Below are 22500 nucleotides of genomic sequence, written 5' to 3'. Positions count from 1 at the left end.
ACCAGGGAGGACTAAGCAATGGCTGCTGATGACTCAGCAGATAGACCTAAAGGCTCCCCAAAACCCTCCATCTTTAGCTCACAAAGATGGCGAGGTTGCAGCGACCAAAAGAACTAACGAGTTTGAGCGGGACTTAAACACCAGTCTGGCGTTCACAAGTCAGGGACGTTACCACATTGGCCACCACAACACATATTTATCTTATTTTTTCATATTATTCCGGATAAACTCAAAGTAATTTTTACTTACTGAATGAGAACATATATGAAACTAATACGTGGGTAAAAATGATTTATATTGGTTGTATCCGACGCACTGAACATCATAAGGTCTTAAAATTATATTCACCAGCCTAAGTTTAGCAGAAATTCTAATGATTCACTTATCTTTCCATTAAAATTAAATGTTCAGAAAAAATATTTGATGATTAACATTAAATTCTAATATGATTGTATCAATAGTTTTAATTATTTAATTAATAAGAGTTAGAAAAGAAGCGAATGTTTCTTATAGGTAGAAATGCTGCGCTTGAGAATTCTACACCAGTCAACGGAGGTCCACATGATTGGCCCATAAGAGAAAAATGCTGGATGCCACTGGAAGCAAACGCGCAATGCGTCATAGAGCCCAAAAAGAGACTGAATCGAAAACGTATGACGAACATTTTGTTTCATGTAAGCAAAGTGTGATGCCGGTTTCGAAGCGAAATCCTGATTTTACTGCTTCCATTAAGAACAAGAACCTAACAAGATACAATATATGCTACGATAGAGTTCTGATAGCCATGTACTGTATATTTTCGAAATATTTACAAAAAGGCCTAAGGCCTATTTTATACTTTGATGAAACTTATGAATATATTTATATATGATTCTTGGAATTGTGTGATTTGATAATTTCTCACCTTTTTTAAACCTAAAAAAATCGCTTATAATGTAAAAGGGTGCGTAGAGTATATATATATATATATATATATATATATATATATATATATATATATATATATATATATATATATATATATATATATATATGTGTGTGTGTGTGTGTGTGTGTGTGTGTGTGTATTTTCCGTAAAATTTATTGCAATCGTATTTATCAAAATTTATATCAATAAATTGTTTATCCATAATGGTCAAATATTTATTTTAGCCGTGGATACAACATTTACTGAATGAAGAAGAATAAAATAACTTTATGATTGGTACCCTGAATCGTGTAGTATAATTAACATGCGGAAAAAGAACTTATATAAACATGCACACAAACTTATATTGTATACCGTATATTGATGTATATACTATAAATGATACTAACCTGAGAAGAAAATAACAAATGCAAATTGAACGAAGTTTTTGAGGGGCATTTTTTTCATTGACATAATCCTTTATCTACAGTAGCTAGTTATATTTGTAGTTATAAATTCTAGGCTGCTTTTCTTGTGTCATTCACTAAAAAGTTACGTGGGAGTTTATTCTAGCTTTACCGAAGGATAATATATTCGTATTTCCTATTTTCTGCATTTTTATTTGTTTTCAAAAAAAATGCATTTTGCTTTATTGCTGAGACATATTTTCATAGTATTCCAGGATAACTTTTTCAACACTGGCGCAATAATCAAAACTTTGACGAAAAATTTCGTCGTAGTTATATAGATATAAACCAATTTAAAGAAAAAAAGGTCAATAGTCCACTACATAATATTTCAGTGAAACTTCATACACCACTCCCAAGAAAAAAAAAAAAAAACTTGCTTATTCTCTTCTTATTCTCGGTATTTAATTGGCACGCAACGTGTATGTAGCGCTTCGGAAATTCAAGGGTTGATTATATACTGGCCATTGTTTTCTTCTTTTTTTTACACTTCTTATCCAAGATATTAAATGGCTTCCTCTATCTTCTTCTTAGAGAGAAAAAAAACAATAGTATCACAAGAAGGATTTGCTTATTTGAAGAGATCCGATATACTGCTATATCGATTTTCGTCTGGAACAAAGCTTGACGCGATCTTCTCGCGAATGCGTCCTCCACCTGACTAACGGAAGATCTGTGCTCAGGCCTTCGTGTGGCAAGTGGTCCTACCTGGTCGAGACATGCGCGTCGATGTTCATCACCCCACGCGCTCTCTCTCTCTCTCTCTCTCTCTCTCTCTCTCTCTCCCCTCAATACCATTACGCGCTTTCTCTTCTCTGTTTATTTTCTTAACCAACTTTAGTTTTCTCCTAACATTACACTAAATATCAGTCTCTCTCTCTCTCTCTCTCTCTCTCTCTCTCTCTCTCTCTCTCTCTCTCTCTCTCCCTCTCATTTAGTTATAATTATCTTCCGACTATACTTTCCATTATATTTTCTACCCTGTTTCGTTTTCATCTTCACCTATATAACGCGAAGGACACTCCAAAATCAAACCATTGTTCTGTAGTCTTGGGTAGTGCCATAGCCTCTGTACCATGGTCTTCTACTCTCTTGGGGTAGATCTCTCTTGCTTGTGGGTACACTTTGGCACACTATTCTATCTTATTTCTCTTCCTCTAGTTTTATTAAGTTTTTCTATTTTATATAGAAAATATTTACTTCAATGTTGTCACTGTTCTGGGAATAATTCATTTTTCCTTGTTTCCTTTCCTCAATGGGTTATTTTTCCTGCTGGGGCCCCTGGGCTTATAGCATCCAGCTTTTCCAACTAATGTTGTAGCTTAGCAGGTAATAATAATAATAATAATAAAAGATTTTTTAAATCTCTCTCTCTCTCTCTCTCTCTCTCTCTCTCTCTCTCTCTCTCTCTCTCTCTCTCTCTCTCCGGGAAATATACATTTTCATTATAAATGATTTCATTGACGGTAACAAAAATGTTAATATGTCTATTAACCGGACCAGTTTTTATGCGAACTATTTAACACTTGCTGGGAATAACTTATTTTAGTAGATCAAAGCCATTTTATGTTTCTAAGCAACCCCTAAAGGAATGTAATAAAAAAAGAAGCCTGGTTGATTCCAATGTAGATAGAATATCATTTGTTACTAAGATAATATACATCATATATATCAAGAAATTTTATGAAATAATCTTGTACTAATATCATTATAAGTGGTTTTATTAATGCTATTTGAAAAGAAAAAATCCAACAAATAAAGATCCTTTAAATACAAGTGTTAATCAAGTAAAAATAATCAATAGGCTATTCAGTTTCAATAATAAATCAACAGATAAAAAAAAATAATAATAATCGTCTATTTTTTTGCAAACGATATAATATCGGCGAATTAGATGAACTAAGCGGTTAATAGTTTTGTAATAAAAAAAATTTACTCCTATGGAGTCTACTATGGACGTTATTGAAAGACATTAAATTCATTAAAAATGTGCATAAACTAGTTATACTCACACACATACATGAACACCCATAGTTGCATATATACATAAACAAGGTTGCCGAGTATCAGTATCTGTGTGGATGCAGATTTTTTCATAAGTATGTTTGTAAGTATGCATGTGTGTATGAATGCAAGCACATGTGTAGGTCCTGCTGAAAACAACTTGCTCTCACCGAGATGATTGATTATGTTAACAGAATATCGATTATTATTATTATTATTATTATTATTATTATTATTATTATTATTATTATTACTTGCTAAGCCACAACCCTAGTTGGAAAAGAAGGATGATATAAGCCCAGGGGCTCCAATAGGGAAAATAGCCAAGTGAGGAAAGGAAAACAAAATATTTTAAGGAGAGTAACATTAAAATAAATAACTCCTATATAAACTATGTACATTTCAACAAAAAAAAAAAGAGGAAGACAAATTAGATAGAATAGTGTGCCCGAGTGTAGCCTCAAGCAAGAGAACTGTGACCCAAGACAGTGGAAGGCCATGGTACAGAGGCTATGGCACTAACCAAGACTAGAGAACAATGGTTTGATTTTGGAGTGTCCTTCTCCTAGAAGAACTCCTTACCATAGCTAAAGAGTCTCTTCTACCCTTAGCTATAAGAAAGGGGCCACTGAACAATTGCAGTGCAATAACCCCTTGGGTGAAGAAGAATTGTTTGGTAATCTCAGTGTTGTCAGGTGTAGGAGAACAGAGGAGAATAGGTAAAGAATAGGCCAGACTATTCGGTTTAAGTATAGGCAAAGATAAAATGAACCGTAACCAGAGAGAAGGGTCCAATGTAGTACTGTCTGGCCAGTCAAAAGATGCAGTAACTCTCAAGTGGTAGTATCTCAACGGGTGGCTGGTGCCTTGGCCAATCTACTACCTACATATTTTGTATTAGGATACCAGGATTACCGATAAAAAGAATAATAATCAAAGATGTGCACAATTTTCTTTTATTCCTTGGAACTTGAGTATTTTGATTTTACGGGTCGTTTTGTAAAGGCAAATAAAGGAGTTATTGTACGATAACTTTTCGCAAAAGTCTACGGAATCATTCATTACATTTCACTTATTTCAGAAAAAATATGCAAATAATAAATAGTTTATACTGTATATATTTACACCCATAAACAATTACAATTACGTATGCACACGTGTATACTTCTTTTACGGTGGGGTCCACCGTAAGTATGGAAATTGGTTTTATGTACATATAAAAATTATCAAGATAGCAATACAACAAATTATTTTGTGTGAAGGTCAGAAAATTATTAATCTGAAATAAGATCGAATCTAAATCTGAATTTAAAAGGAGAAATTGTCGTGTACTTCTTCAGTTCTAAAAGGCAGAGATCCCAGTTGCTCAATAGGACGCCAAGACCAACATCGCACGCCATCTATTGCAATAACCTAGAACTACTCGCAGGAATATCTCTATCGTTATTCCTTAAAAATATATTTATAACTGTAGCATAGCTAGGAATTTAGTAGAGTTTCATAATCGTTATGGAGTTCACGAATCTCTCTCTCTCTCTCTCTCTCTCTCTCTCTCTCTCTCTCTCTCTCTCTCTCTCTCTGTTTTTCACCTATATTTAGATGAGCCTCATATATTAATGACCTTAATTTAGAACTTGATTTAAATATATTAGCCAGATTATGAATCATAGAGATAAAAATTATTTCTTACCCATAAAAAAATCTAATAAAATATAAATTACAGAACAACAATGAATAAAGTATGTTTAGTGCTATTATAGTAAATATTTCTACTATTATGAAATATTTACAGATAATAATCATATATTATGTAGGGAAAAATCATTGAAATATTAGGAGCTATTAATACAAACTTTCAATTATTTCATTATCTTATGAATTTGATATTCTTGTTTTGAAAAAAAAACTTGATAAATATAATTAGGATAAGGATATTGGTAAAACTGAATAATCAAGTGAGAATATTAGTTCTATAATTAGCAAAAAAAAAAAAATAATGATAATAATGAAAATCCCTTTTGACACATTATATTAATTTTGAAGTAAGAAATATATATTATGAAAGAAAAATTTTCAACTCAGTAAAATATCAACTTGATTCACATGAAATCCATACCCTTAACAATGATGAATTTATATATTTTTCAATTATCAGAAGTAGTTTATAAAATGGCTTTCAAAATCTGTTGAAAAAAACTCGTAACCTATATGTAATATATAAAACAATCATTAACATCACAATGTTACCGTCTCTATGATCAACGAACAACATATTTCATGGAACATGAAAAAGTTATCGGTGGGAACACTAAACTGATATCAACGAAGCAATTGAATTTATGGTTCCATCTGATAACTCTAACCGAAAGCAAATAGGCAATGAAATATAAAGAAGCTTCAAAAATGTTTTATAAAACTAAATGCACGTTGCCAGTTCTTGACACAAAAGAGAACAAAAAAACATAATATATATAATATATATATATATATATATATATATATATATATATATATATATATATATATATATATATATATATATATATATATATATATATATATATATATATATATATATATATATATATATATATATATATATATATATATATATATATATATATATATATATATATATATATATATATATATATATATATATATATATATATATATATATATATATGGGCTCAGGCCATGTCGTCCTGATGGAAGTTCCTTCATTAGTAGCTTCCTAGGTATATTTGACTACAGCGATATATCCCACAGAATTTACCGAAGGTATCCAGAATTCTAACTCCTGGAAGGAATATCCCTTAAAATTTAAAGAGGGATATCGCGTATATCAGAGGACGTACTCTTGACACATCTCATAGCTATCTACACCCCCAATAGCGTTTTTGCTTTGAGAGGGAAAAGTGGCAAGAATATAGGAGAGTCGTTAAAGAGGCGATGCTCTCGACACTCCTACTGTACTGTAAATAGTGCGCCGAATCCCCACCGCGAGGCGCCACCAAGCCATTATTTCGTTTGTAGCTTTGCTGACCGGTGTTATCCCGTGTTATCTCTCGCTATTTTGGAAGTATTTCGTCGCTATGATGCCTTCACCAGCTTCATCAGCTTCTGGAAAGTTAAGTAATATCTTTGGATTGTGTAAATGTAAGCTCTTGCCAGTTTTACTCTTCAATTGAGATCGTAATTAACGTAACAAGAGCTGTTGCCAGCCGGATGGCGTCATGGATGCACTCGTTCTTCTTGTTCATTTAGTTAGCAAGAACGATTTCCAGGCATTATTTCGCTTAAATAACTTTAGCTATTTAGATATTTAGCTAGTGAATTTTATATTATGTCATTGTTTTCGTGGATTTGGCTATTTATGATCGAGCCTTACGAGTGCTAGGCTTCCTAGCCTAGGCACCTACACACTTCATGCATAATATAACCTTCCTGGTAAAGTTTTATTGAAGCTCAGGCAATATTTTATAAAATTAAGATATTACTGCATAACATTTTCCTCTTCCAAGATTGTATACAAGAGATTTTCGGTGAACGATTCTCTATGCTCCCAGACTTAATAGCCTAGGGGCTTTAATATACTTTTTTACATGTCCCTCATTGCTCTTGTATTGTCTTTTAAGGGGAGACTGACACCTCCTATACCTTTTAAGTCGATACTATCTCTAACAAGATCTAAGAACAATTCCCCTTCCCTCTGATCAGCTTAGGCTACCCTCAGTTAACTTTGCTGCGAACTGCGTTCTGGCAAAATTTACTGGGGTGTTTCGTCTCTTTCTCTTAACCACTGACACGGTTTTGAGCTGAGAACGGAAAATCAGAGTTAAGTCTGTGTTAGGCATCCTACTGTCTTGGTGAAATGGCTTCCCAAGTTAGGTTAGGTTGCCGTTCAGGAGGCTAGTCCTCCCCAGGCCATACTGGAGGTTCTTGTATATCAATTTCCTCCTTCCTTGGTCTGGCAGACAGTCCTGTACTAGTAGATCCCAGTATGAAGAAATTATTTCTTCCTTACTTAAGATCTCTGGTACGAGATTCTGTTCTCTAGTGAGATTGTGTCCTATGGCCGCTTTCTCACTTAACTAACCTAACCCAGGGAAATGATTTCTCCTACTTGAGGTTACTTTATGAGATCAGAATCCTTCAAATTAGGTAATGCTCTGGGGGTTTTACCTTACTTATAGGACTTTTACCCCTTCCCCACTGTCTCTTTTGTGTTGGATGAACCATCACCCTTCTGGCCATTGTTCTACATTTGACCCTACGGGTAATCTATAGAATTGGTCTGAGGTATCCTGTCTGCTGCCGGCTGGGCCGGCTGCCGGCAGGTACCCTCATTTCATTGAGTGTGCTCTCCAGTCCTCCCTTGAACTGCCTTCCATACCCCATATGAATGGGATATGGTTGAGTGGAAGCCCGAATATAATTCCCCCTTCCACTTGCACCCTCTTTCGGGATGTAAGCCGGCAAGGCTGAGCCTTTGCCGTCCCCCATCCTCTCTTTCTCTCTGCCTTTCCATATACTGGGCCGGCCGCCGGCAGCTAGTAGATGTCGTCGGCCATGTTGGGTGTCTGTTGGCCGGCAGTTACTCTGCCGCCATTTGCCATGAGTGTCGCTGATCGACAACCCAACGACAATGACCATACTATGACCGGCTGCCTGCAACGCCGGCCACCCAAAATATACATAGTTGCCGCCGGTTGCCGCCGGGTCCTACTTGATAGAGGGATCCTTTGGCTGCCGGCAGGCAGAGGGGCAACTGCCGACCTGCCACCCACTACTTAGAAGACAGTATCTGTTTCAAATAGCCCAGATTAGGCCCGGCATATGTCGGCTAGGCCGGCATAGGCCGGCAAGCCCGGCAATACTGGCGACATGCCGCCGCCAGTCATTGCTGTAGCCCAAAAGTTTTCCAACCTACAAGTGGTTCATGGGCAGCCAATTGTAAGACCATCACTTTTAGGTAGTGATTCTCCATACCAATTAATGGTTATTATCCATTAATTTAATCCCCTATATTGAACATGGAAGATTGTGTTAAGAAGACACCTTATATCCAAGGATATTATCTTCCTCTTGAATTCATTATGAATCTTTAGTTCAATATTGGAGGAGGTCATAGCAATGGGCTGGACAGGAAACACATGTAGGTATCTTTCCTACTCTCTAGCTTACTCTATCCAAGCTAATATTAATTAAATATTAATTAAATATTAATTAAATATGAATTAAATATTAATTAAATATTAATTGAAATATGTATGCTGAAATCTGAGAATTTCACCGAATACTTATAGCTTTTCTTTCTTTACAGGAGGAGCATAACGTGTGCGGGAACAACTTTTGCAGGGTCCGTAGTAAGAGCTTCTACGGACATGGCATGTGCAGGGCCCATGCTCGCTGCGCAGTCACCAAAGGGGCTCTCAAGTACTGGGACCCACAGGTATGTACCGTTTGTGGCAAACTGATTAAAGAGGCTTTTGATGATCAAAAGTCTACTGAGTCTAGGGATGCAGCAAGGGACACGCTGCGAAAATGGGTCAGGGGCTTTCAGAAGAACACCTCTGGCCTATACCTTCCTAATGAGAGGATGAGGGATTGTCTCTTCCCTAATGCATCTGCGGATGCAATTGTTCCCCAGTCTCAACCTGAGATCCCCTTAGTTCAGATTCTGGTAGAACCTGACGTTTCAGATGCCTTTCAGAGCATCCAATTAGAGGACAACATGTCTGTTGTCTTGGAGGAGACTGAGAACAATCTCCTAATGGATGAACTGGAGCAGGAGGATGAGATACCTCCTGAGACTGGAGTCGAGATAACCGAAACGATTTCGGTATCGTCTGCAGCGGCGACTGAACCGACGCCTTCAACTTCTTCCACCGCACCCCAGTTGGATTCCATTACAAGTACGCTACACTCGCTACTGTCCATGGTGCAGGACATTCAGAAGAAATCGTCCAAGAAAGAAGCATCTTTCCGGACGGAGATTCATCAGCCAGTTGCGTCATGTTTAGCCCCGAAGAAGTTAAACGTCAAGGACCTCCCCGCCTTCTCTGACGTTAACTCATGGAGGTACGCAGAGCATATGTCTATGTCGGGGGGGAAGATCTTCCTCTCAGAGAAACTGGGAACAGTTCCAGTAGAGGAAATCAAATTTTGGCCTAGTAAAGGGGCCTATCCGGATTGCTATGTCCGTCTGAGGACGGAACCAGCATCCAAGGAGGAAACAGAGCTGAAGGAGACGATTGTCCTTGAACTATCTAAGCCACAGGCCTTATATACAACCACCTTGAAAGAGAGGGCCTTTACTTGTTCCAAGGTGCCGGCTCTCAGCAAGAAGCACCCATCCTTTATTGCTGACCCCAAACATGCCTTCCCCTTTATGGACAAAGGGTTTAAGGCAGCCTTAAAGGCAGTTGAAGCAGGGAAACCTTGCCCTACACTTGAAGAGTGTAGACCATTTTCCTTCGCCTTCCCTTCAGATGATAAGGATTGGAAGGATGTCCATAACACCTTCACAGTTGGGAAGCTAGAGGCAGATATCGCTGGACGGCAGTTCAACGAAGATCTCCCGAAGCTGTCAGAGTTTCTCCTGCGCAGGGAACAGGAGACTAAGGAACGTCTGGCTGCTTCCATGTCTCTGCAGACTAGCTTAGAGACTATGGCAAGCATCCCAGACACCCCAGATATGTACATGGTCTTTGCCAAATCTCATTTGGCAACAGTCACCAAGGATTTGTACAATTTTATTAAAGCCAGAAGGGCTTGTAGGGAGTTTGTGTTCGCTTCTGCTACAGTGAAGCACGAACCAAGGAAGCTGATAGCTTCCAATATCTGGGGAAAAGACCTCTTCCCAAGTGAAGTGGTCAAAGAGGTCGTAGATAAAGCCGCTTCAGAGAATAGGAATCTCCTCTCCAAATGGGGCTTGTCCTCTAAAAGGAAATCTTCCGCTGATGAGGGTCCCCAGTCGAAGAACAAGTCAAAACGACCAAGAGTGCCCTCTCGGCCAAAGCAACAGCAACAGCTTCCCATGGCCATGATGCCCCAGACGGTGGCACAACCAACCACCACCTTTCAACTGGTGCCCCAAACGCTGGCGACCCAGTCGCCCGTGTTCACCCATATTTGAAAGGCAATCACCTACCTTTAAGCCGAAGTCTCGAGGTTCCTTTCGAGGATCCTCTAACGCCCCTTCAGGGGTAGGGGCAACAAAGGTGGACGTGACCGAGGAGGCAAGTCCTCCAACCAGCACTCCAAGTGAGATGCTGCCGGTAGGAGGGAGACTTCTCAACTTCCGTGATCGTTGGACCTTCGATCCCTCGACCCACAGCCTAATCAAGAAAGAACTAGGGTGGAGTTGGAGCTCAACTCCACCAAACTTCCCTCAATTCTTCCAACACTCAACACCCGTACTGGAAGAATATGTTCAGGAACTCTTGAACAAAAGTTATACGGAAGGCAAAGTCCATTAGATTTCAAGGAAGGCTATTTTGTGTTCCGAAGAAGGATTCGGAAAAGCTCAGAGTCATTCTGGACTTACCACCACTCAACAAGTTCATAGTGAACCACAAGTTCAGAATGTTGACGCTTCAGCACATAAGGACCCTTTTGCCCAAACGGGCATTCACAGTCTCTATAGACATAACGGATGCACACTGGCATGCTCCAATCAGCCGTCAAGTTTCCCCCTACCTAAGGTTCAAATTACAGAAAAGAAAGTACGTTTTCAGAGCCATGCCCTTCGGCCTAAAGATAGCCCCAAGGGTATTCACAAAGCTTGCGAATGCAGTCATTCATCAACTACGCCTGAAAGGAATCCAGATGGTAGCCTACCTGGACGATTGGCTGGTGTGGGCAGCATCCGAGCAAGAATGCATGCAAGCCTCCAAGGAAGTGATCCAGCTCCTGGAACACTTAGGATTCAAGATCAATTTGAAAAAGTCTCGGCTTTCTCCAGCTCAAAAGTTCCAGTGGCTGGGTGTCCACTGGGACCTACAGTCACACTGCCTTTCCATTCCATCAAAGAAGAGGAAAGAGATAGCAGGATCTGTCAAAAGACTCCTTCAATCCGACAGGATATCAAGAAGGCAACAGGAGAGAGTGTTGGGGTCCCTCCAGTTTTCCTCAGTGACATATCCAGTATTGAAAGCACAATTAAAAGATGCATCAGGAGTTTGGAGAAAATACGCATCAAACGCTCGAAGAGATCTACAAAGACGGACACCAAATCGTCTGCGATCACTACTAAAGTCATGGTCGGAGGCCAAGAACCTAAGAAACAAGGTACCCTTGAAACCACCTCCTCCAGCAGTCACCATTCATAAGGATGCCTCGAAGGAGGGGTGGGGAGGTCATTCTCATCATCGGAAAGTCCAAGGAACCTGGTCTCCCCTTCTTCAAGTCCTTCCACATCAATTTTCTGGAAGCCATGGCAGTTTTTCTATCTCTGAAAAAGCTGAAACTTCGCTGCTCAATCCACATCCGTTTGGTTCTAGACAGCGAAGTAGTAATGAGATGCCTAAATCGACAAGGCTCGAGATCACCTCACATAAATCAAGTGATATTGGCCATCCTTCGTCTAGCCCAGAAGAAGAGATGGCACTTGTCAGCAGTCCACCTTCAAGGGTTCCGCAATGTGACGGCAGACGCTCTATCCAGGGTCAACCCGATAGAGTCCGAATGGTCTCTAGACACAAGATCATTCTCTTTCATTTTACGCAAAGTCCCAGAACTGCAGATAGACCTCTTCGCAACGAGCGATAACAAGAAGCTACCCCTGTATGTAGCCCCGTACGCGAATCCTCTTGCGGAAGCGACAAACGCAATGTCAATAGACTGGAACAGGTGGTCTAAGATCTACCTGTTCCCTCCAACCAACCTTCTGCTGAAAGTCCTCGACAAACTGAGATCCTTTCGGGGGACAGCAGCAATAGTGGCCCACAAGTGTCCCAACAGCGTTTGGTTCCCTCTGATAACAGAACTACGCCTGAAGCTGATCCCGTTGCCAGAACCAGTTCTGACTCAGCAAGTGTAGAAATTGACTGTCTCTGCTTCATCAGAGAAAACCCAGAACCTTCATCTCATGATTTTCTCGCCCTAGCGGTCGAGAAACGGTTTGGGATTTCTAGAGACAATATTAACTTCTTAGAAGAATACAAGTCAAAGTCAACAAGAAGACAATATGAGTCTTCCTGGAAGAAATGGGTGGCCTTTGTCAAGGCGAAGAATCCTGAGGAGATATCTACGGATTTCTGTTTGTCCTTCTTCATCCATATCCATTTGCATGAACAAGGTTTAGCAGCTTATACGATTACTACATGTAAATCCGCCCTAGCCAGAACAATACTATACGCCTTCCAGGTAGACTTCTCTAATGAAATCTTCAACAAGATTCCTAAAGCCTGCGCTAAACTTCGGCCTGCAGCTCCTCCAAAGCCCATTTCATGGTCTTTGGATAAAGTTCTTCACTTAACTCAACCCTGAACAATGAAGATTGCTCGCTGAAAGACTTGACTCAAAAGGTGATATTCTTATTTGCACTAGCCTCAGAAGCCAGAATTAGCGAAATAGTGGCCCTCTCGAGGGATGATGGCCACATTCAGTTTACAGACAGCGGAGAACTGAACCTCTTTCCGGACCCGTCGCTTCTCGCCAAGAACGAGCTGCCCACTAAGAGATGAGATCCCTGGAGAATCTGCCCTCTGAAGGAAGAAGCATTCCTCTGCCCAGTGGATTGCTTAAAGGTCTATCTTCGTAGAACTTCACACTTTAAGGGAGGTCAGCTTTTCAGGGGAGAGACTTCTGGTTCCACGTTATCTTTGAAACAGATAAGGGCGAAAATCACCTATTTTATACGCAGAGCGGATCCAGATAGTACACCCGCAGGTCATGATCCGAGAAAAGTTGCCTCGTCTCTGAATTTCCTTCAGACAATGTCGTTTGAAAGCCTGCATGCTTACACTGGTTGGAAGTCTTCCAGAGTTTTCTTCAAGCACTAAGCGAAGCAATTACAAGAAATAAAATTTCATGTGGTAGCGGCAGGCAGTGTTATAAAACCTGCCGCTTGAATACTGCGAAGAACAGTACACTAATTGGGAGTTTTAGTGAAGGGTGTACATGATAGACTTTTAAGGTATATCATGTTGAGTATTGTGTTTAGGAAGACACAATAGACTGTTCTATCTATACAGGTGACATCAAGCATAATAAGCTGACACAAGTGCCAGGCATTCTTATATGAACAGTGTTCCTAGTAATAACAGCATACATAGTGAAATATTATATTTCCCTTTGAGAGGCTACTGTTTCCTTTTCAGGTGAAACTTATTTATTTTCTGTTATTACTGTTTATGCTTTTACGCAGAATTGTTCAGCGTAAGTTGTAATTGATTACAACCCTGATTTCTATTTTTGTAATAAACAATAGAAGGAATTCTTGCGTCTCATTCGCCTCAAACACTCGAAATTATGTATAAATCAGAGCATCCTTGATTCTCTTAATATTTAAGGAAATATTGGGGAACTATGGTTTCTACCATTCCAAGCAAACAGGTAAGAACTGATTGTACTAACTGTTTATCTTACTGATTTAAGGTTTCCTACATGGATACAAACCTGTCTGTGTCTTTATATCTAGACTTGGGAAGATTCAGTAACCTATACAGGACTATACCATCTAAGTACAAACTAGGCTTTACGTATATAATGACACTAATATACATACTGTTTGCTAGATTGTTCCTTGAACTCACAATCCTCAGGATTTTTCCTAAAGTCTACCTAGACTTTTCCCTGTAGGGGGCAAGAAGAACTGACATATTTTATGATCAGTTAATTGATGTATAACGGTAACATAAAGTGTCTCTGGTCCAAAAGACCAAATAGGAAATATTTATCTCAAGATAACGGCACTATTAAAAATCCACAGAAACATTAATGCTCTGGTAAACTTCCATCAAGACGTCATGGCCTGAGCCCAAAAAACGGATTTTGAGCAAAGCGAAAAATCTATTTTTGGGTGAGGTAGCCATGTCGTCCTGATGGACACACTCTCTTTTTGACAAAAGAATAAATAATCCCTCCCTATGGTACTGTATCTGCAACACCTACAAAGCTACGAAGAATGGCTTGGTGGTGCCTCGTGGTGGCGATTCGGCGCATTATTTACAGTACAGTAGGAGTGTCGAGAGCATTGCCTCTTTAACGACTCTCCTATATTCTTGCCACTTTTCCCTCTCGAAGCGAAAACGCTATAGGGGGTGTAGATCGCTATGAGACGTGTCAAGAATACGTCCTCTGATATACGCGATATCCCTTTTTAAATTTTAAGGGATATTCCCTCCAGGAGTTAGAATTCTGGATACCTTCGGTAAATTCTCTGGGATATATCATTGTAGTCAAATATACCTAGGAAGCTACTAATGAAGGAACTGCCATCAGGACGACATGGCTACCTCACCCAAAAATAGAATTTTCTCATCACTCAAAATCCGTTATATAAGTGTATATACCATATATATATATATATATATATATATATATATATATATATATATATATATATATATATATATATATATATATATATATATATATATATATATATATATATATATATATATATATATCGTGACTTACGATGAAATCACGATAGTGTATATAAAGACCAGTAAACCGTCATTTATCTTTTATTTTGTAAGGGAAATATTATGAACATTATGCAATGTGAGATGCGTAGAAAATTGTAATTGTTGTATAGAATTATTTTGTAAAATATTTCTTTTTGTCGAAGTTTTTTGTAAGGCAAAATATATTAAATAGTTGTTTGACACTAAGCAATCGTTAACGAGTTGTAAAAGTTTGTTTTGACGAATGCGGGTCGCGCATGCGTGGATCTCAGTCGTCTTTGAGTAATGTAGCATAAACTAGCTAGTACCGACATAGCTCTGTTACGAATCGGGTTCGGTATCTCATCGGGGGAGGGTTGAATTAACACGCCACCAAGAGAGTTTTTATCATTATGGATTAAAAGCTAAGTCAAGGTTTTATAAGTGTTTTGTTATGTTAGTGATATTGAAGGGCATGCATGCACGTTAGATATCGTTACTGACAGACATTTGTAAAATAAGACTGTACTTCGGGTTGCCGGATAAGAAATGTTACAATGAATAGTTAAGGTTAGTAATAAATGTGAATATTATTATTCCTGGTCAAATAATGATTTAAACACAACGCAATGTCTCGATTTATTGAATGATAGGAACAGAAAAGAATCCTTGAAAATCTGTTAAAGAACCTGGTAATATGCCAACCAAATTAGGGTAAGTTTAGGTTTCCATATTTATTGAAGATTCTATGTTTACTATTTTGGATTCTTTTGAGTAAATATATAATGGTACCTTAACCAGGATTATTATTATTATCGAGGGTGATGATTAATACTGAGGGATAACGTATATATTTAACATTAATATTGGTGTTAATAGTGAATATGTTTGAGAGATGTTTTTACCAACATTACGCGTCGTGAGAAAGTGTTCGTGGCGGCGGGTTGTTATGGCTAGGTCGTAATTGGCAATTTAGGAAACAGTTGACACCGTACTTTTTTGCCGTGAATCATATGAGGAGATACGATATTTTATATGCGTTATACATTTTGAATTAATCAGTGTTAATCGTTGCCACTAATTGAAAATATTTAAGTATGAAAATTATTTTTCACTAGTTGTGATTTTTATTGAAAAATGATTTAAAGTAGAAATAATTGTTGTAGTTGAGTTTCGGCAATTCGTTAAGAGTTGAAAGTGAAGTTAACAAATTGATTCTTTCCTATGGTGAAATTTTCGAGTTGTGTGAGTTTGCGCCGACATTGATAATATCGTTGTCGCACAAGGCGTCCATTTTGTCAATGATCGGGAATCCATTGATGGGTTAAACTAGTCTCGGCATTAATTAGGAATAATGTTGTCGCACAGGTGACCATCTTATTAATGACCGAGCAGTTAAGTTGAAGTTGTTTAAAACGAAACTCTATGGGAAAGAATTTAATATAGTTGTGTTGTTGAAAATAATGTACATAATGTACTAAGTTATTATTAGGTAGTTCCTTCATACACCCTTACTTGGTCTATTTTTTCTCCTGTGGTAAACATTTTAGAGAATTTTTAACAATGTCGGACATAGAAATATCAGACGTAGAAATGTTAGATAATGAAAATGAAAAAACAGAAAAACGCATAGTGCTGATCCTAGGACATTCCCAGGTAAAGAAAATGGAAGATACCTTTGATGAAATAAATGAAGAGGAGGGAACCCTTTGTTTTGTAACACGTTCAATAGGTGGTGCTATGTGTAATGATATTACATCTGAAGAAGTAAAGGGGTGTGAAGCAGAGGCAGTTGTGCTTTTTGTAGGAAGTAATGATATAGATAGTGAAGGTGTTGAATCAACAAGTGATATTCGAAATAATATCATAGACCTGGCAAATGATATCTCCAATGTGGACGGAGTAAAGATAGTCTATATCGTTACTGTAGAACCCCGTACAAGCCTGAGATATGTAACCTATGACAAATATCGAAGAAATCGAAATAGGTTGGACCAAAGGTTACGTAAGTCAATCAGTTACTATATCATTAATAATGGTCTTACTGAAAAGGATCTAGGTCATGATGGAGTTCATTTAACTCAAGAAGCCTCTGAAACATTAGCGAGGAGAATATATGATAGTCAGCAGTGATGCTGATTCAGGAGAATGGTAATAACACAAGTGGACCAAGTGGGGTGGGGATGGGGAGCTACGCATCTTACATTGCATTTGTTATAAATTGTATCTAATTCTGCTGATAAATCTTGAATTGAATTTCTCTTGAAGTGTGTTAATTAATTGTATCTTATGGGGTGGTTATATATGAAAAATTGTTGAAATTGTATATTCTACATAAAAAGTTGTTTGTTGAAATTGCTGAAAATTTGAAAATTTGTTGGTTTTAGCTGGTTTGATAATTATCTTTGGAAAAATGTCTGATAAAGAAGCTTTGGTGAGGTCACGAGGTGGTTACAAGGGCGTAATCACCAAATGGGTAAATAAGATAGACTCTGCTATTGCTGCAGGTAATGTCAATACATTGTCTTCAATTAAGGATTTATTTATGAAACAAATGAAGATTGTGCACGACTTGAATGAAAAGATATTAGCCTTAACCACTGAAGAAGATCGAATGAAAGAGGTGGAAGAGCAAGCAGAATATGAAGTAGTAATTGGTGAACATTGGTATAAGTTGAGCAATGCCATCACAGCGATATCAGGAAGTGGTTCTTCTGGAAATCCTCTGCCCACACATAAGACTAATGTTAGATTGCCTAAATTGGATCTCCCACATTTCACTGGAGATGTGTTGGAGTGGAATTCCTTTTGGGAATTGTACAATGTGGCGGTACATCAGCGAGGGGATTTAGAACAGATTCAGAAATTCTCATATCTGCAAAGTTTGCTCACAGGAGATACTCTAAAACTGATTTCAGGATTTAAGGTGGAAGCTGCGAATTATTCACAAGCAATATCTCTCCTCAGAACCACATATGGAAAAAAGGATGAGATCAAACGAGTTCTAGTAAGAAGATTACTAGAAATGGAGTCTCCATCTCCTGATTCAGAAGCATTGCAAGCATTCAGAGCAAATTTTGAATGCTTAATCAGATCATTAGAGAGTGAAAACCTGGAGTTGAATGAGCTCTACACTATTTTGCTTCATAGTAAGTTGCCTAAGAGTGTTAGTGAAACTGTAAAACGCAGAAGTGGGGATGATTGGCTTGTATTTGATACATTTAAGAAATATGTGGAAGAAGCAATTCATAATCTAAGATCTTTCGTCTCAACGGATGTAAGTAAACCTGGAACTTTATCAACAATATCTACGTTCACAGTGAATCAATCACAATCTGTTAGACCTAAGAGTAAAGGAAATGTGAATAAATTTAGTTCTCAACAAACAAGAAAATATGCGTTGTGTGAAGGCGAACACTGGTGGACACAGTGTAAAACTTATGCCAGTAGGGATAAGAAACTGAGTCGTCTCGGGTTTTTACGATTATGTTTTGTGTGTGCATCGAATAAACACTTTAGTGTAGATTGTGAAAAACAAATTTGTGGAAACGGATGCAGATTAAAACATCATCGTGTATTATGTGATAAACAACAAACCAGCGAACCAAGTAAATCAACAAATAAATCAGCAAATAAACCTAATAATAATGGTGTGCAGGTTGGAACACTTTCTGTAAGTGATCAGGGTCAGAAATCCAAGCAGAGGTCAATTTTACCAACAGCCACAATTGTGTTGAAAGGTAAAGGAAGACATTTGGTACGCCTTCGTGGATTATTGGACACTTGTGCAGAACGAACCTTTATCAGGAGGTCAGCACTTAAAGACGTACAATATAGATCTAAAAGCACGGAGAAAATTGCCTTAAGGGGTTATTTGACAAGCAAACCTGTGAATGAGTATGAGACGGTTAGTGTTTCCATACCTTATAAGGGTATATTGATTATTATGGATTGTATTGTGGAAGATGAGTTACCAGAGTAGACTAAGAAATTCAACGTTAAACGAAATTTGAAAACGTTGGGTAAAACCAAAATTGGTCTAGCGGACAAGGATTTCGATCTGCCTGTGGACAAGCAAGCACCCATTGATATGTTGGTAGGCATTGATAATGTCTATAACATATTACACCCCGGATTCAGAAAGGTTGGAAAATTGATATTGTTACCTACCATATTTGGATATGTTGTGACAGGGTCCTGTAATGCCCCTCCAGTGCAGGAAACCCAGGTAACTGTGTTAAAGCTAGCAACTAACGAGGAAGTAATTGAAGCTACTCATAAATTTGATAGTGATATAAAGAATGATTTGGATATTTTGTGGAATTTAGATAAAGTGGTTATTGACTGCAATGAATTGAAAGAACATGATCAAAAAGTTCTTGAAGACTTTGAAAGTACCATTGTATATTCTGAAATGGAGAAGCAATATGTTGTGGCCTTACCATGGAAGTCTAATAAGTCAAGGCTTCCATCCAATTTTGGCATGGCGTTGGGCCGGGTTAAGCAAGAGTGTGCAAAATTTCAGAAGGATGAAGCCTACCTGAACCACTATCAGAAAATCCTGAAGGATCAGGAGGATAGGGGGTTTATTGTAAGGGTAGATAAAAACAATGTGGTTGAAAATTGTCATTATCTAGCACATCATAGTGTACAGAAAGATAGTGCCACCACTCCAATCAGAATAGTTTTTGACTGTTCCTGGAGACAAGGTAAAAATGGATTGAGCCTTAACGACTGTCTGTGGACTGGACCACATATTATGACACATTTGCTCAAGGTCTTATTGCAGTTCAGGACTAACAACTACGCCTGTATTAGTGATATAGAAAAAGCGTTTCTTATGGTGCAATTGAGAGAAGAACACCGCAATTACACACGGTTTTTATGGTTGCAAGACCCAACAGATCCAAATAGCGAATTGATTATATATAGGTTTAGGGTGGTATTGTTTGGGGCTACGTGTTCTCCGTTTCTGTTGAATGCCACTATTAAATCACATCTGGCAGCTGTAAGAAAAGATACGAGTTGTACTGAAATGGTGGATATGATGAGAAGGGGATGATATGTGGACAACCTTCAATTTACCTCCAATAATGAAGAAGAATTAATAAACTTATTTTTTGGCGCAAACAAAATATTTGCACAGGCGCACTTGTATTTAAAGGAATGGACTAGTAATAGTGATCTTTTGAATACTATTGCGGGTGCTTATCGTATAAAATCAGAAGAGAAGCAAACCTATAAAGTTTTAGGCCTAAATTGGAACATCTCTAATGATAAATTAACAATAACACCTAATCATCTTAAGACCGGTCAAACAAAACGTGAAATTCTAAGTGCAATTGCCCAAATTTATGATCCTTTAGGAATGCTTATCCCTATTACGATACGAGCTAGAATATTTTTACAGGATTTGTGGAAACAGCAGTTGAAATGGGATGATCTACTTTCAGTTCCTTTATTAAAGCAGTGGAATGAGTTGTCCAAAGACTTAGAGAAAAGTCTCAGTATTTCCTTCTCCAGAGACACTAATCTGGAGAAAACGGATTATCTCCACATTTTCTGTGATGCTAGCATAACAGCTTATGGTTGTGTGGCCTATCGAGCAAGTGGTGAAACTTCGTATCTGATTATGGCAAAGGGTAGAGTAGCACCCATTAAAGAGTTGACTGTACCTAAACTAGAATTAATGGCTTTGTTGTTAGGTGCAAGATTGCGTGAATTTATAGTTGAAACCTTTGAAGAAAATAAATTTGAGAAAATAATAATTTGGTCTGATAGTAAATTTGCCCTTGGATGGTTAGTGACAAAAAATAATTTGCCAGTATTTGTGAAAAATAGAGTATTGGAAATTAACTCTATAACCACGGGGATCGTCTTTTCTTACGTCCCATCTTCAGAAAACCCTAGCGACTGGATTACTAGAGGAAAAAGGACAGAAGAAGTAAGAAATAACTCCTTTTGGTGGGAGGGACCTCCCTGGTTAAAATCAGAAAACCACACCTATCCTATTGGCAGGACATGGGTGAAAGAAGCACAAGCACAGGATGAAGTTATTCAAGTCCATCTTGTAGGGAACAGTGAAAAAACCCATCTGCTGAACTGGGAAAGATTTAGTAGAGTAGATAAATTTTGTAAAACTATAGCTTGGATTAGGCGATTTATTCACAATTGCAAATCAACTGGTTGTTGAAAAATTGGAAATTTAACGCTGGAAGAACTTCAACAAGCTAAAAATAAAATGATTATCCTCTTACAAAAGGAATACTTTCCGGAAGAATATAAAGCTTTGGGAAAAGGGGGTAAAGTTTCAAAATTGACCTTATTAGTACAATTGAATCTCTTCTTGGAAGAAGGAATTATAAGATGCAGAGGAAGATTGGAACATGTCGCACAGGCGGCGGAAATAAAATTCCCAATCTTACTGCCGAAAAGTTGTTTTCTCACAAAATTGATAGTAAGGGAGCATCACTGTTTACAAGCTCACATGGGAGTAAATGCAACCGTGGCAAGTGTGAGACAGGAATATTTGGTCCCACAGCTTCGCCAATTATCCAAAAGTGTAATTCATCATTGTGTAATCTGTAAGAAAACACAAGGAAGACCCTACCCTGTAAATATTGCTCCACCATTGCCAGAATTTCGGGTGCAGAGAAAACAACCCTTTAGCGTTACGGGGGTAGATTATACAGGAGCGTTGTTAAATAAGGAGAAACAGCAGTTTCTAGAGGAATCCATATCGAATTAGTAAAAGATCTTTCCTGCGATTCGTTTCTTATGGTGTTCCATAAGTTTTGTAGCCGTCGGGGATTTCCTTCTTTAATGCTAAGTGACAATGCAACTACCTTTGTATCGACTTCAGTTTATTTGAAAAACATGGCAGAAAGTTCCTTAGTGCACGAACACCTGAATGTTATCGAATGTAAATGGAAGTTCATACCAGCCAGAGCACCTTGGTTTGGAGCTATATGGGAAAGATTGATTGGTCTTTTGAAAACATGTCTAAAGAAAGTAATAAGTCAGGCCTTTCTCAGCTTTAGTGTACTTTCCTGTGTTGTGACTGAACTTGAAGCAATTATCAATAACAGACCCTTAAGTTATACATCAGGAGATCTTGACCAGTTGGATATTCTGACGCCCAATCATTTGATTTTAGGACGTAGATTGAGATCTTTCCCTAGGGAAGTCATAGATTGGAAAGATGAAACTAAGGACCCTCTATATGGTGGAAATAAGGATGTTGGAAAGCGATTTTTGTACATTACAAAAAAATGTGATGACCTGTGGAAAAGGTGGGAGAGAGAATATTTAACTTCTCTCAGAGAAACTTATCGGGTAGGAATCAAACACGAACCTTGGCCCAAAATGGGAGATGTTGTGTTGATACACGATGAAGGACCGAGAAGTCGTTGGAAGCTTGGTCAGATTGTCAAATTACACGTGGGACCGGATGATGTCTTGCGCGTGGTTACTTTAAAAACCACACAAGGTCAAATAATGAGAC

The 22500-nt window shown here is 38.1% G+C and overlaps 4 protein-coding genes across 4 annotated transcripts in view; 3 read left to right on the top strand and 1 right to left on the bottom strand.

The window, feature by feature from the left end:
* LOC137650601 (lachesin-like) overlaps nucleotides 1–2026 on the bottom strand; it is a 30102-nt gene extending 28076 nt beyond the window's left edge. Inside the window, exon 1 of the mRNA XM_068383807.1 lies at nucleotides 1318–2026. Coding sequence (XP_068239908.1) covers nucleotides 1318–1381 — 64 coding nt within the window. The 5' untranslated portion in view covers nucleotides 1382–2026. The remainder of the gene's footprint in view (nucleotides 1–1317) is intronic.
* A 15383-nt stretch (nucleotides 2027–17409) lies between these two features.
* LOC137650966 (uncharacterized) lies at nucleotides 17410–18978 on the top strand. The gene has a single exon (XM_068384106.1). It carries the CDS (start codon nucleotides 17410–17412, stop codon nucleotides 18976–18978), a length of 1569 nt encoding a protein of 522 aa, XP_068240207.1.
* Nucleotides 18979–19086: 108 nt separating this feature from the next.
* LOC137650965 (uncharacterized) lies at nucleotides 19087–20058 on the top strand. The gene has a single exon (XM_068384105.1). The coding sequence runs from the start codon at nucleotides 19087–19089 to the stop codon at nucleotides 20056–20058; it is 972 nt and encodes a 323-aa protein (XP_068240206.1).
* A 1814-nt stretch (nucleotides 20059–21872) lies between these two features.
* Nucleotides 21873–22500, top strand: part of LOC137650964 (uncharacterized) — a 780-nt gene continuing 152 nt past the window's right edge. The window contains exon 1 of the mRNA XM_068384103.1: nucleotides 21873–22500. This exon is cut by the window's right edge and continues 152 nt beyond it. Within this exon, the coding sequence (XP_068240204.1) occupies nucleotides 21873–22500 (628 nt within the window).

The sequence above is a fragment of the Palaemon carinicauda genome, chromosome 12 (genome assembly GCF_036898095.1).
Source record: "Palaemon carinicauda isolate YSFRI2023 chromosome 12, ASM3689809v2, whole genome shotgun sequence".
Classification (NCBI taxonomy): Eukaryota; Metazoa; Arthropoda; class Malacostraca; order Decapoda; family Palaemonidae; genus Palaemon; species Palaemon carinicauda.
The sequence above is the reverse complement of the archived record's forward strand: the minus strand, read 5'-3'. Positions and strand labels throughout refer to the sequence as shown.

Excerpts from the sequence above, each read along its gene's own strand:
- LOC137650966 (XM_068384106.1), top strand. The coding sequence starts at position 17,410 with ATGTCTGATAAAGAAGCTTTGGTGAGGTCACGAGGTGGTTACAAGGGC.
- LOC137650965 (XM_068384105.1), top strand. The coding sequence starts at position 19,087 with ATGTTGGTAGGCATTGATAATGTCTATAACATATTACACCCCGGATTC.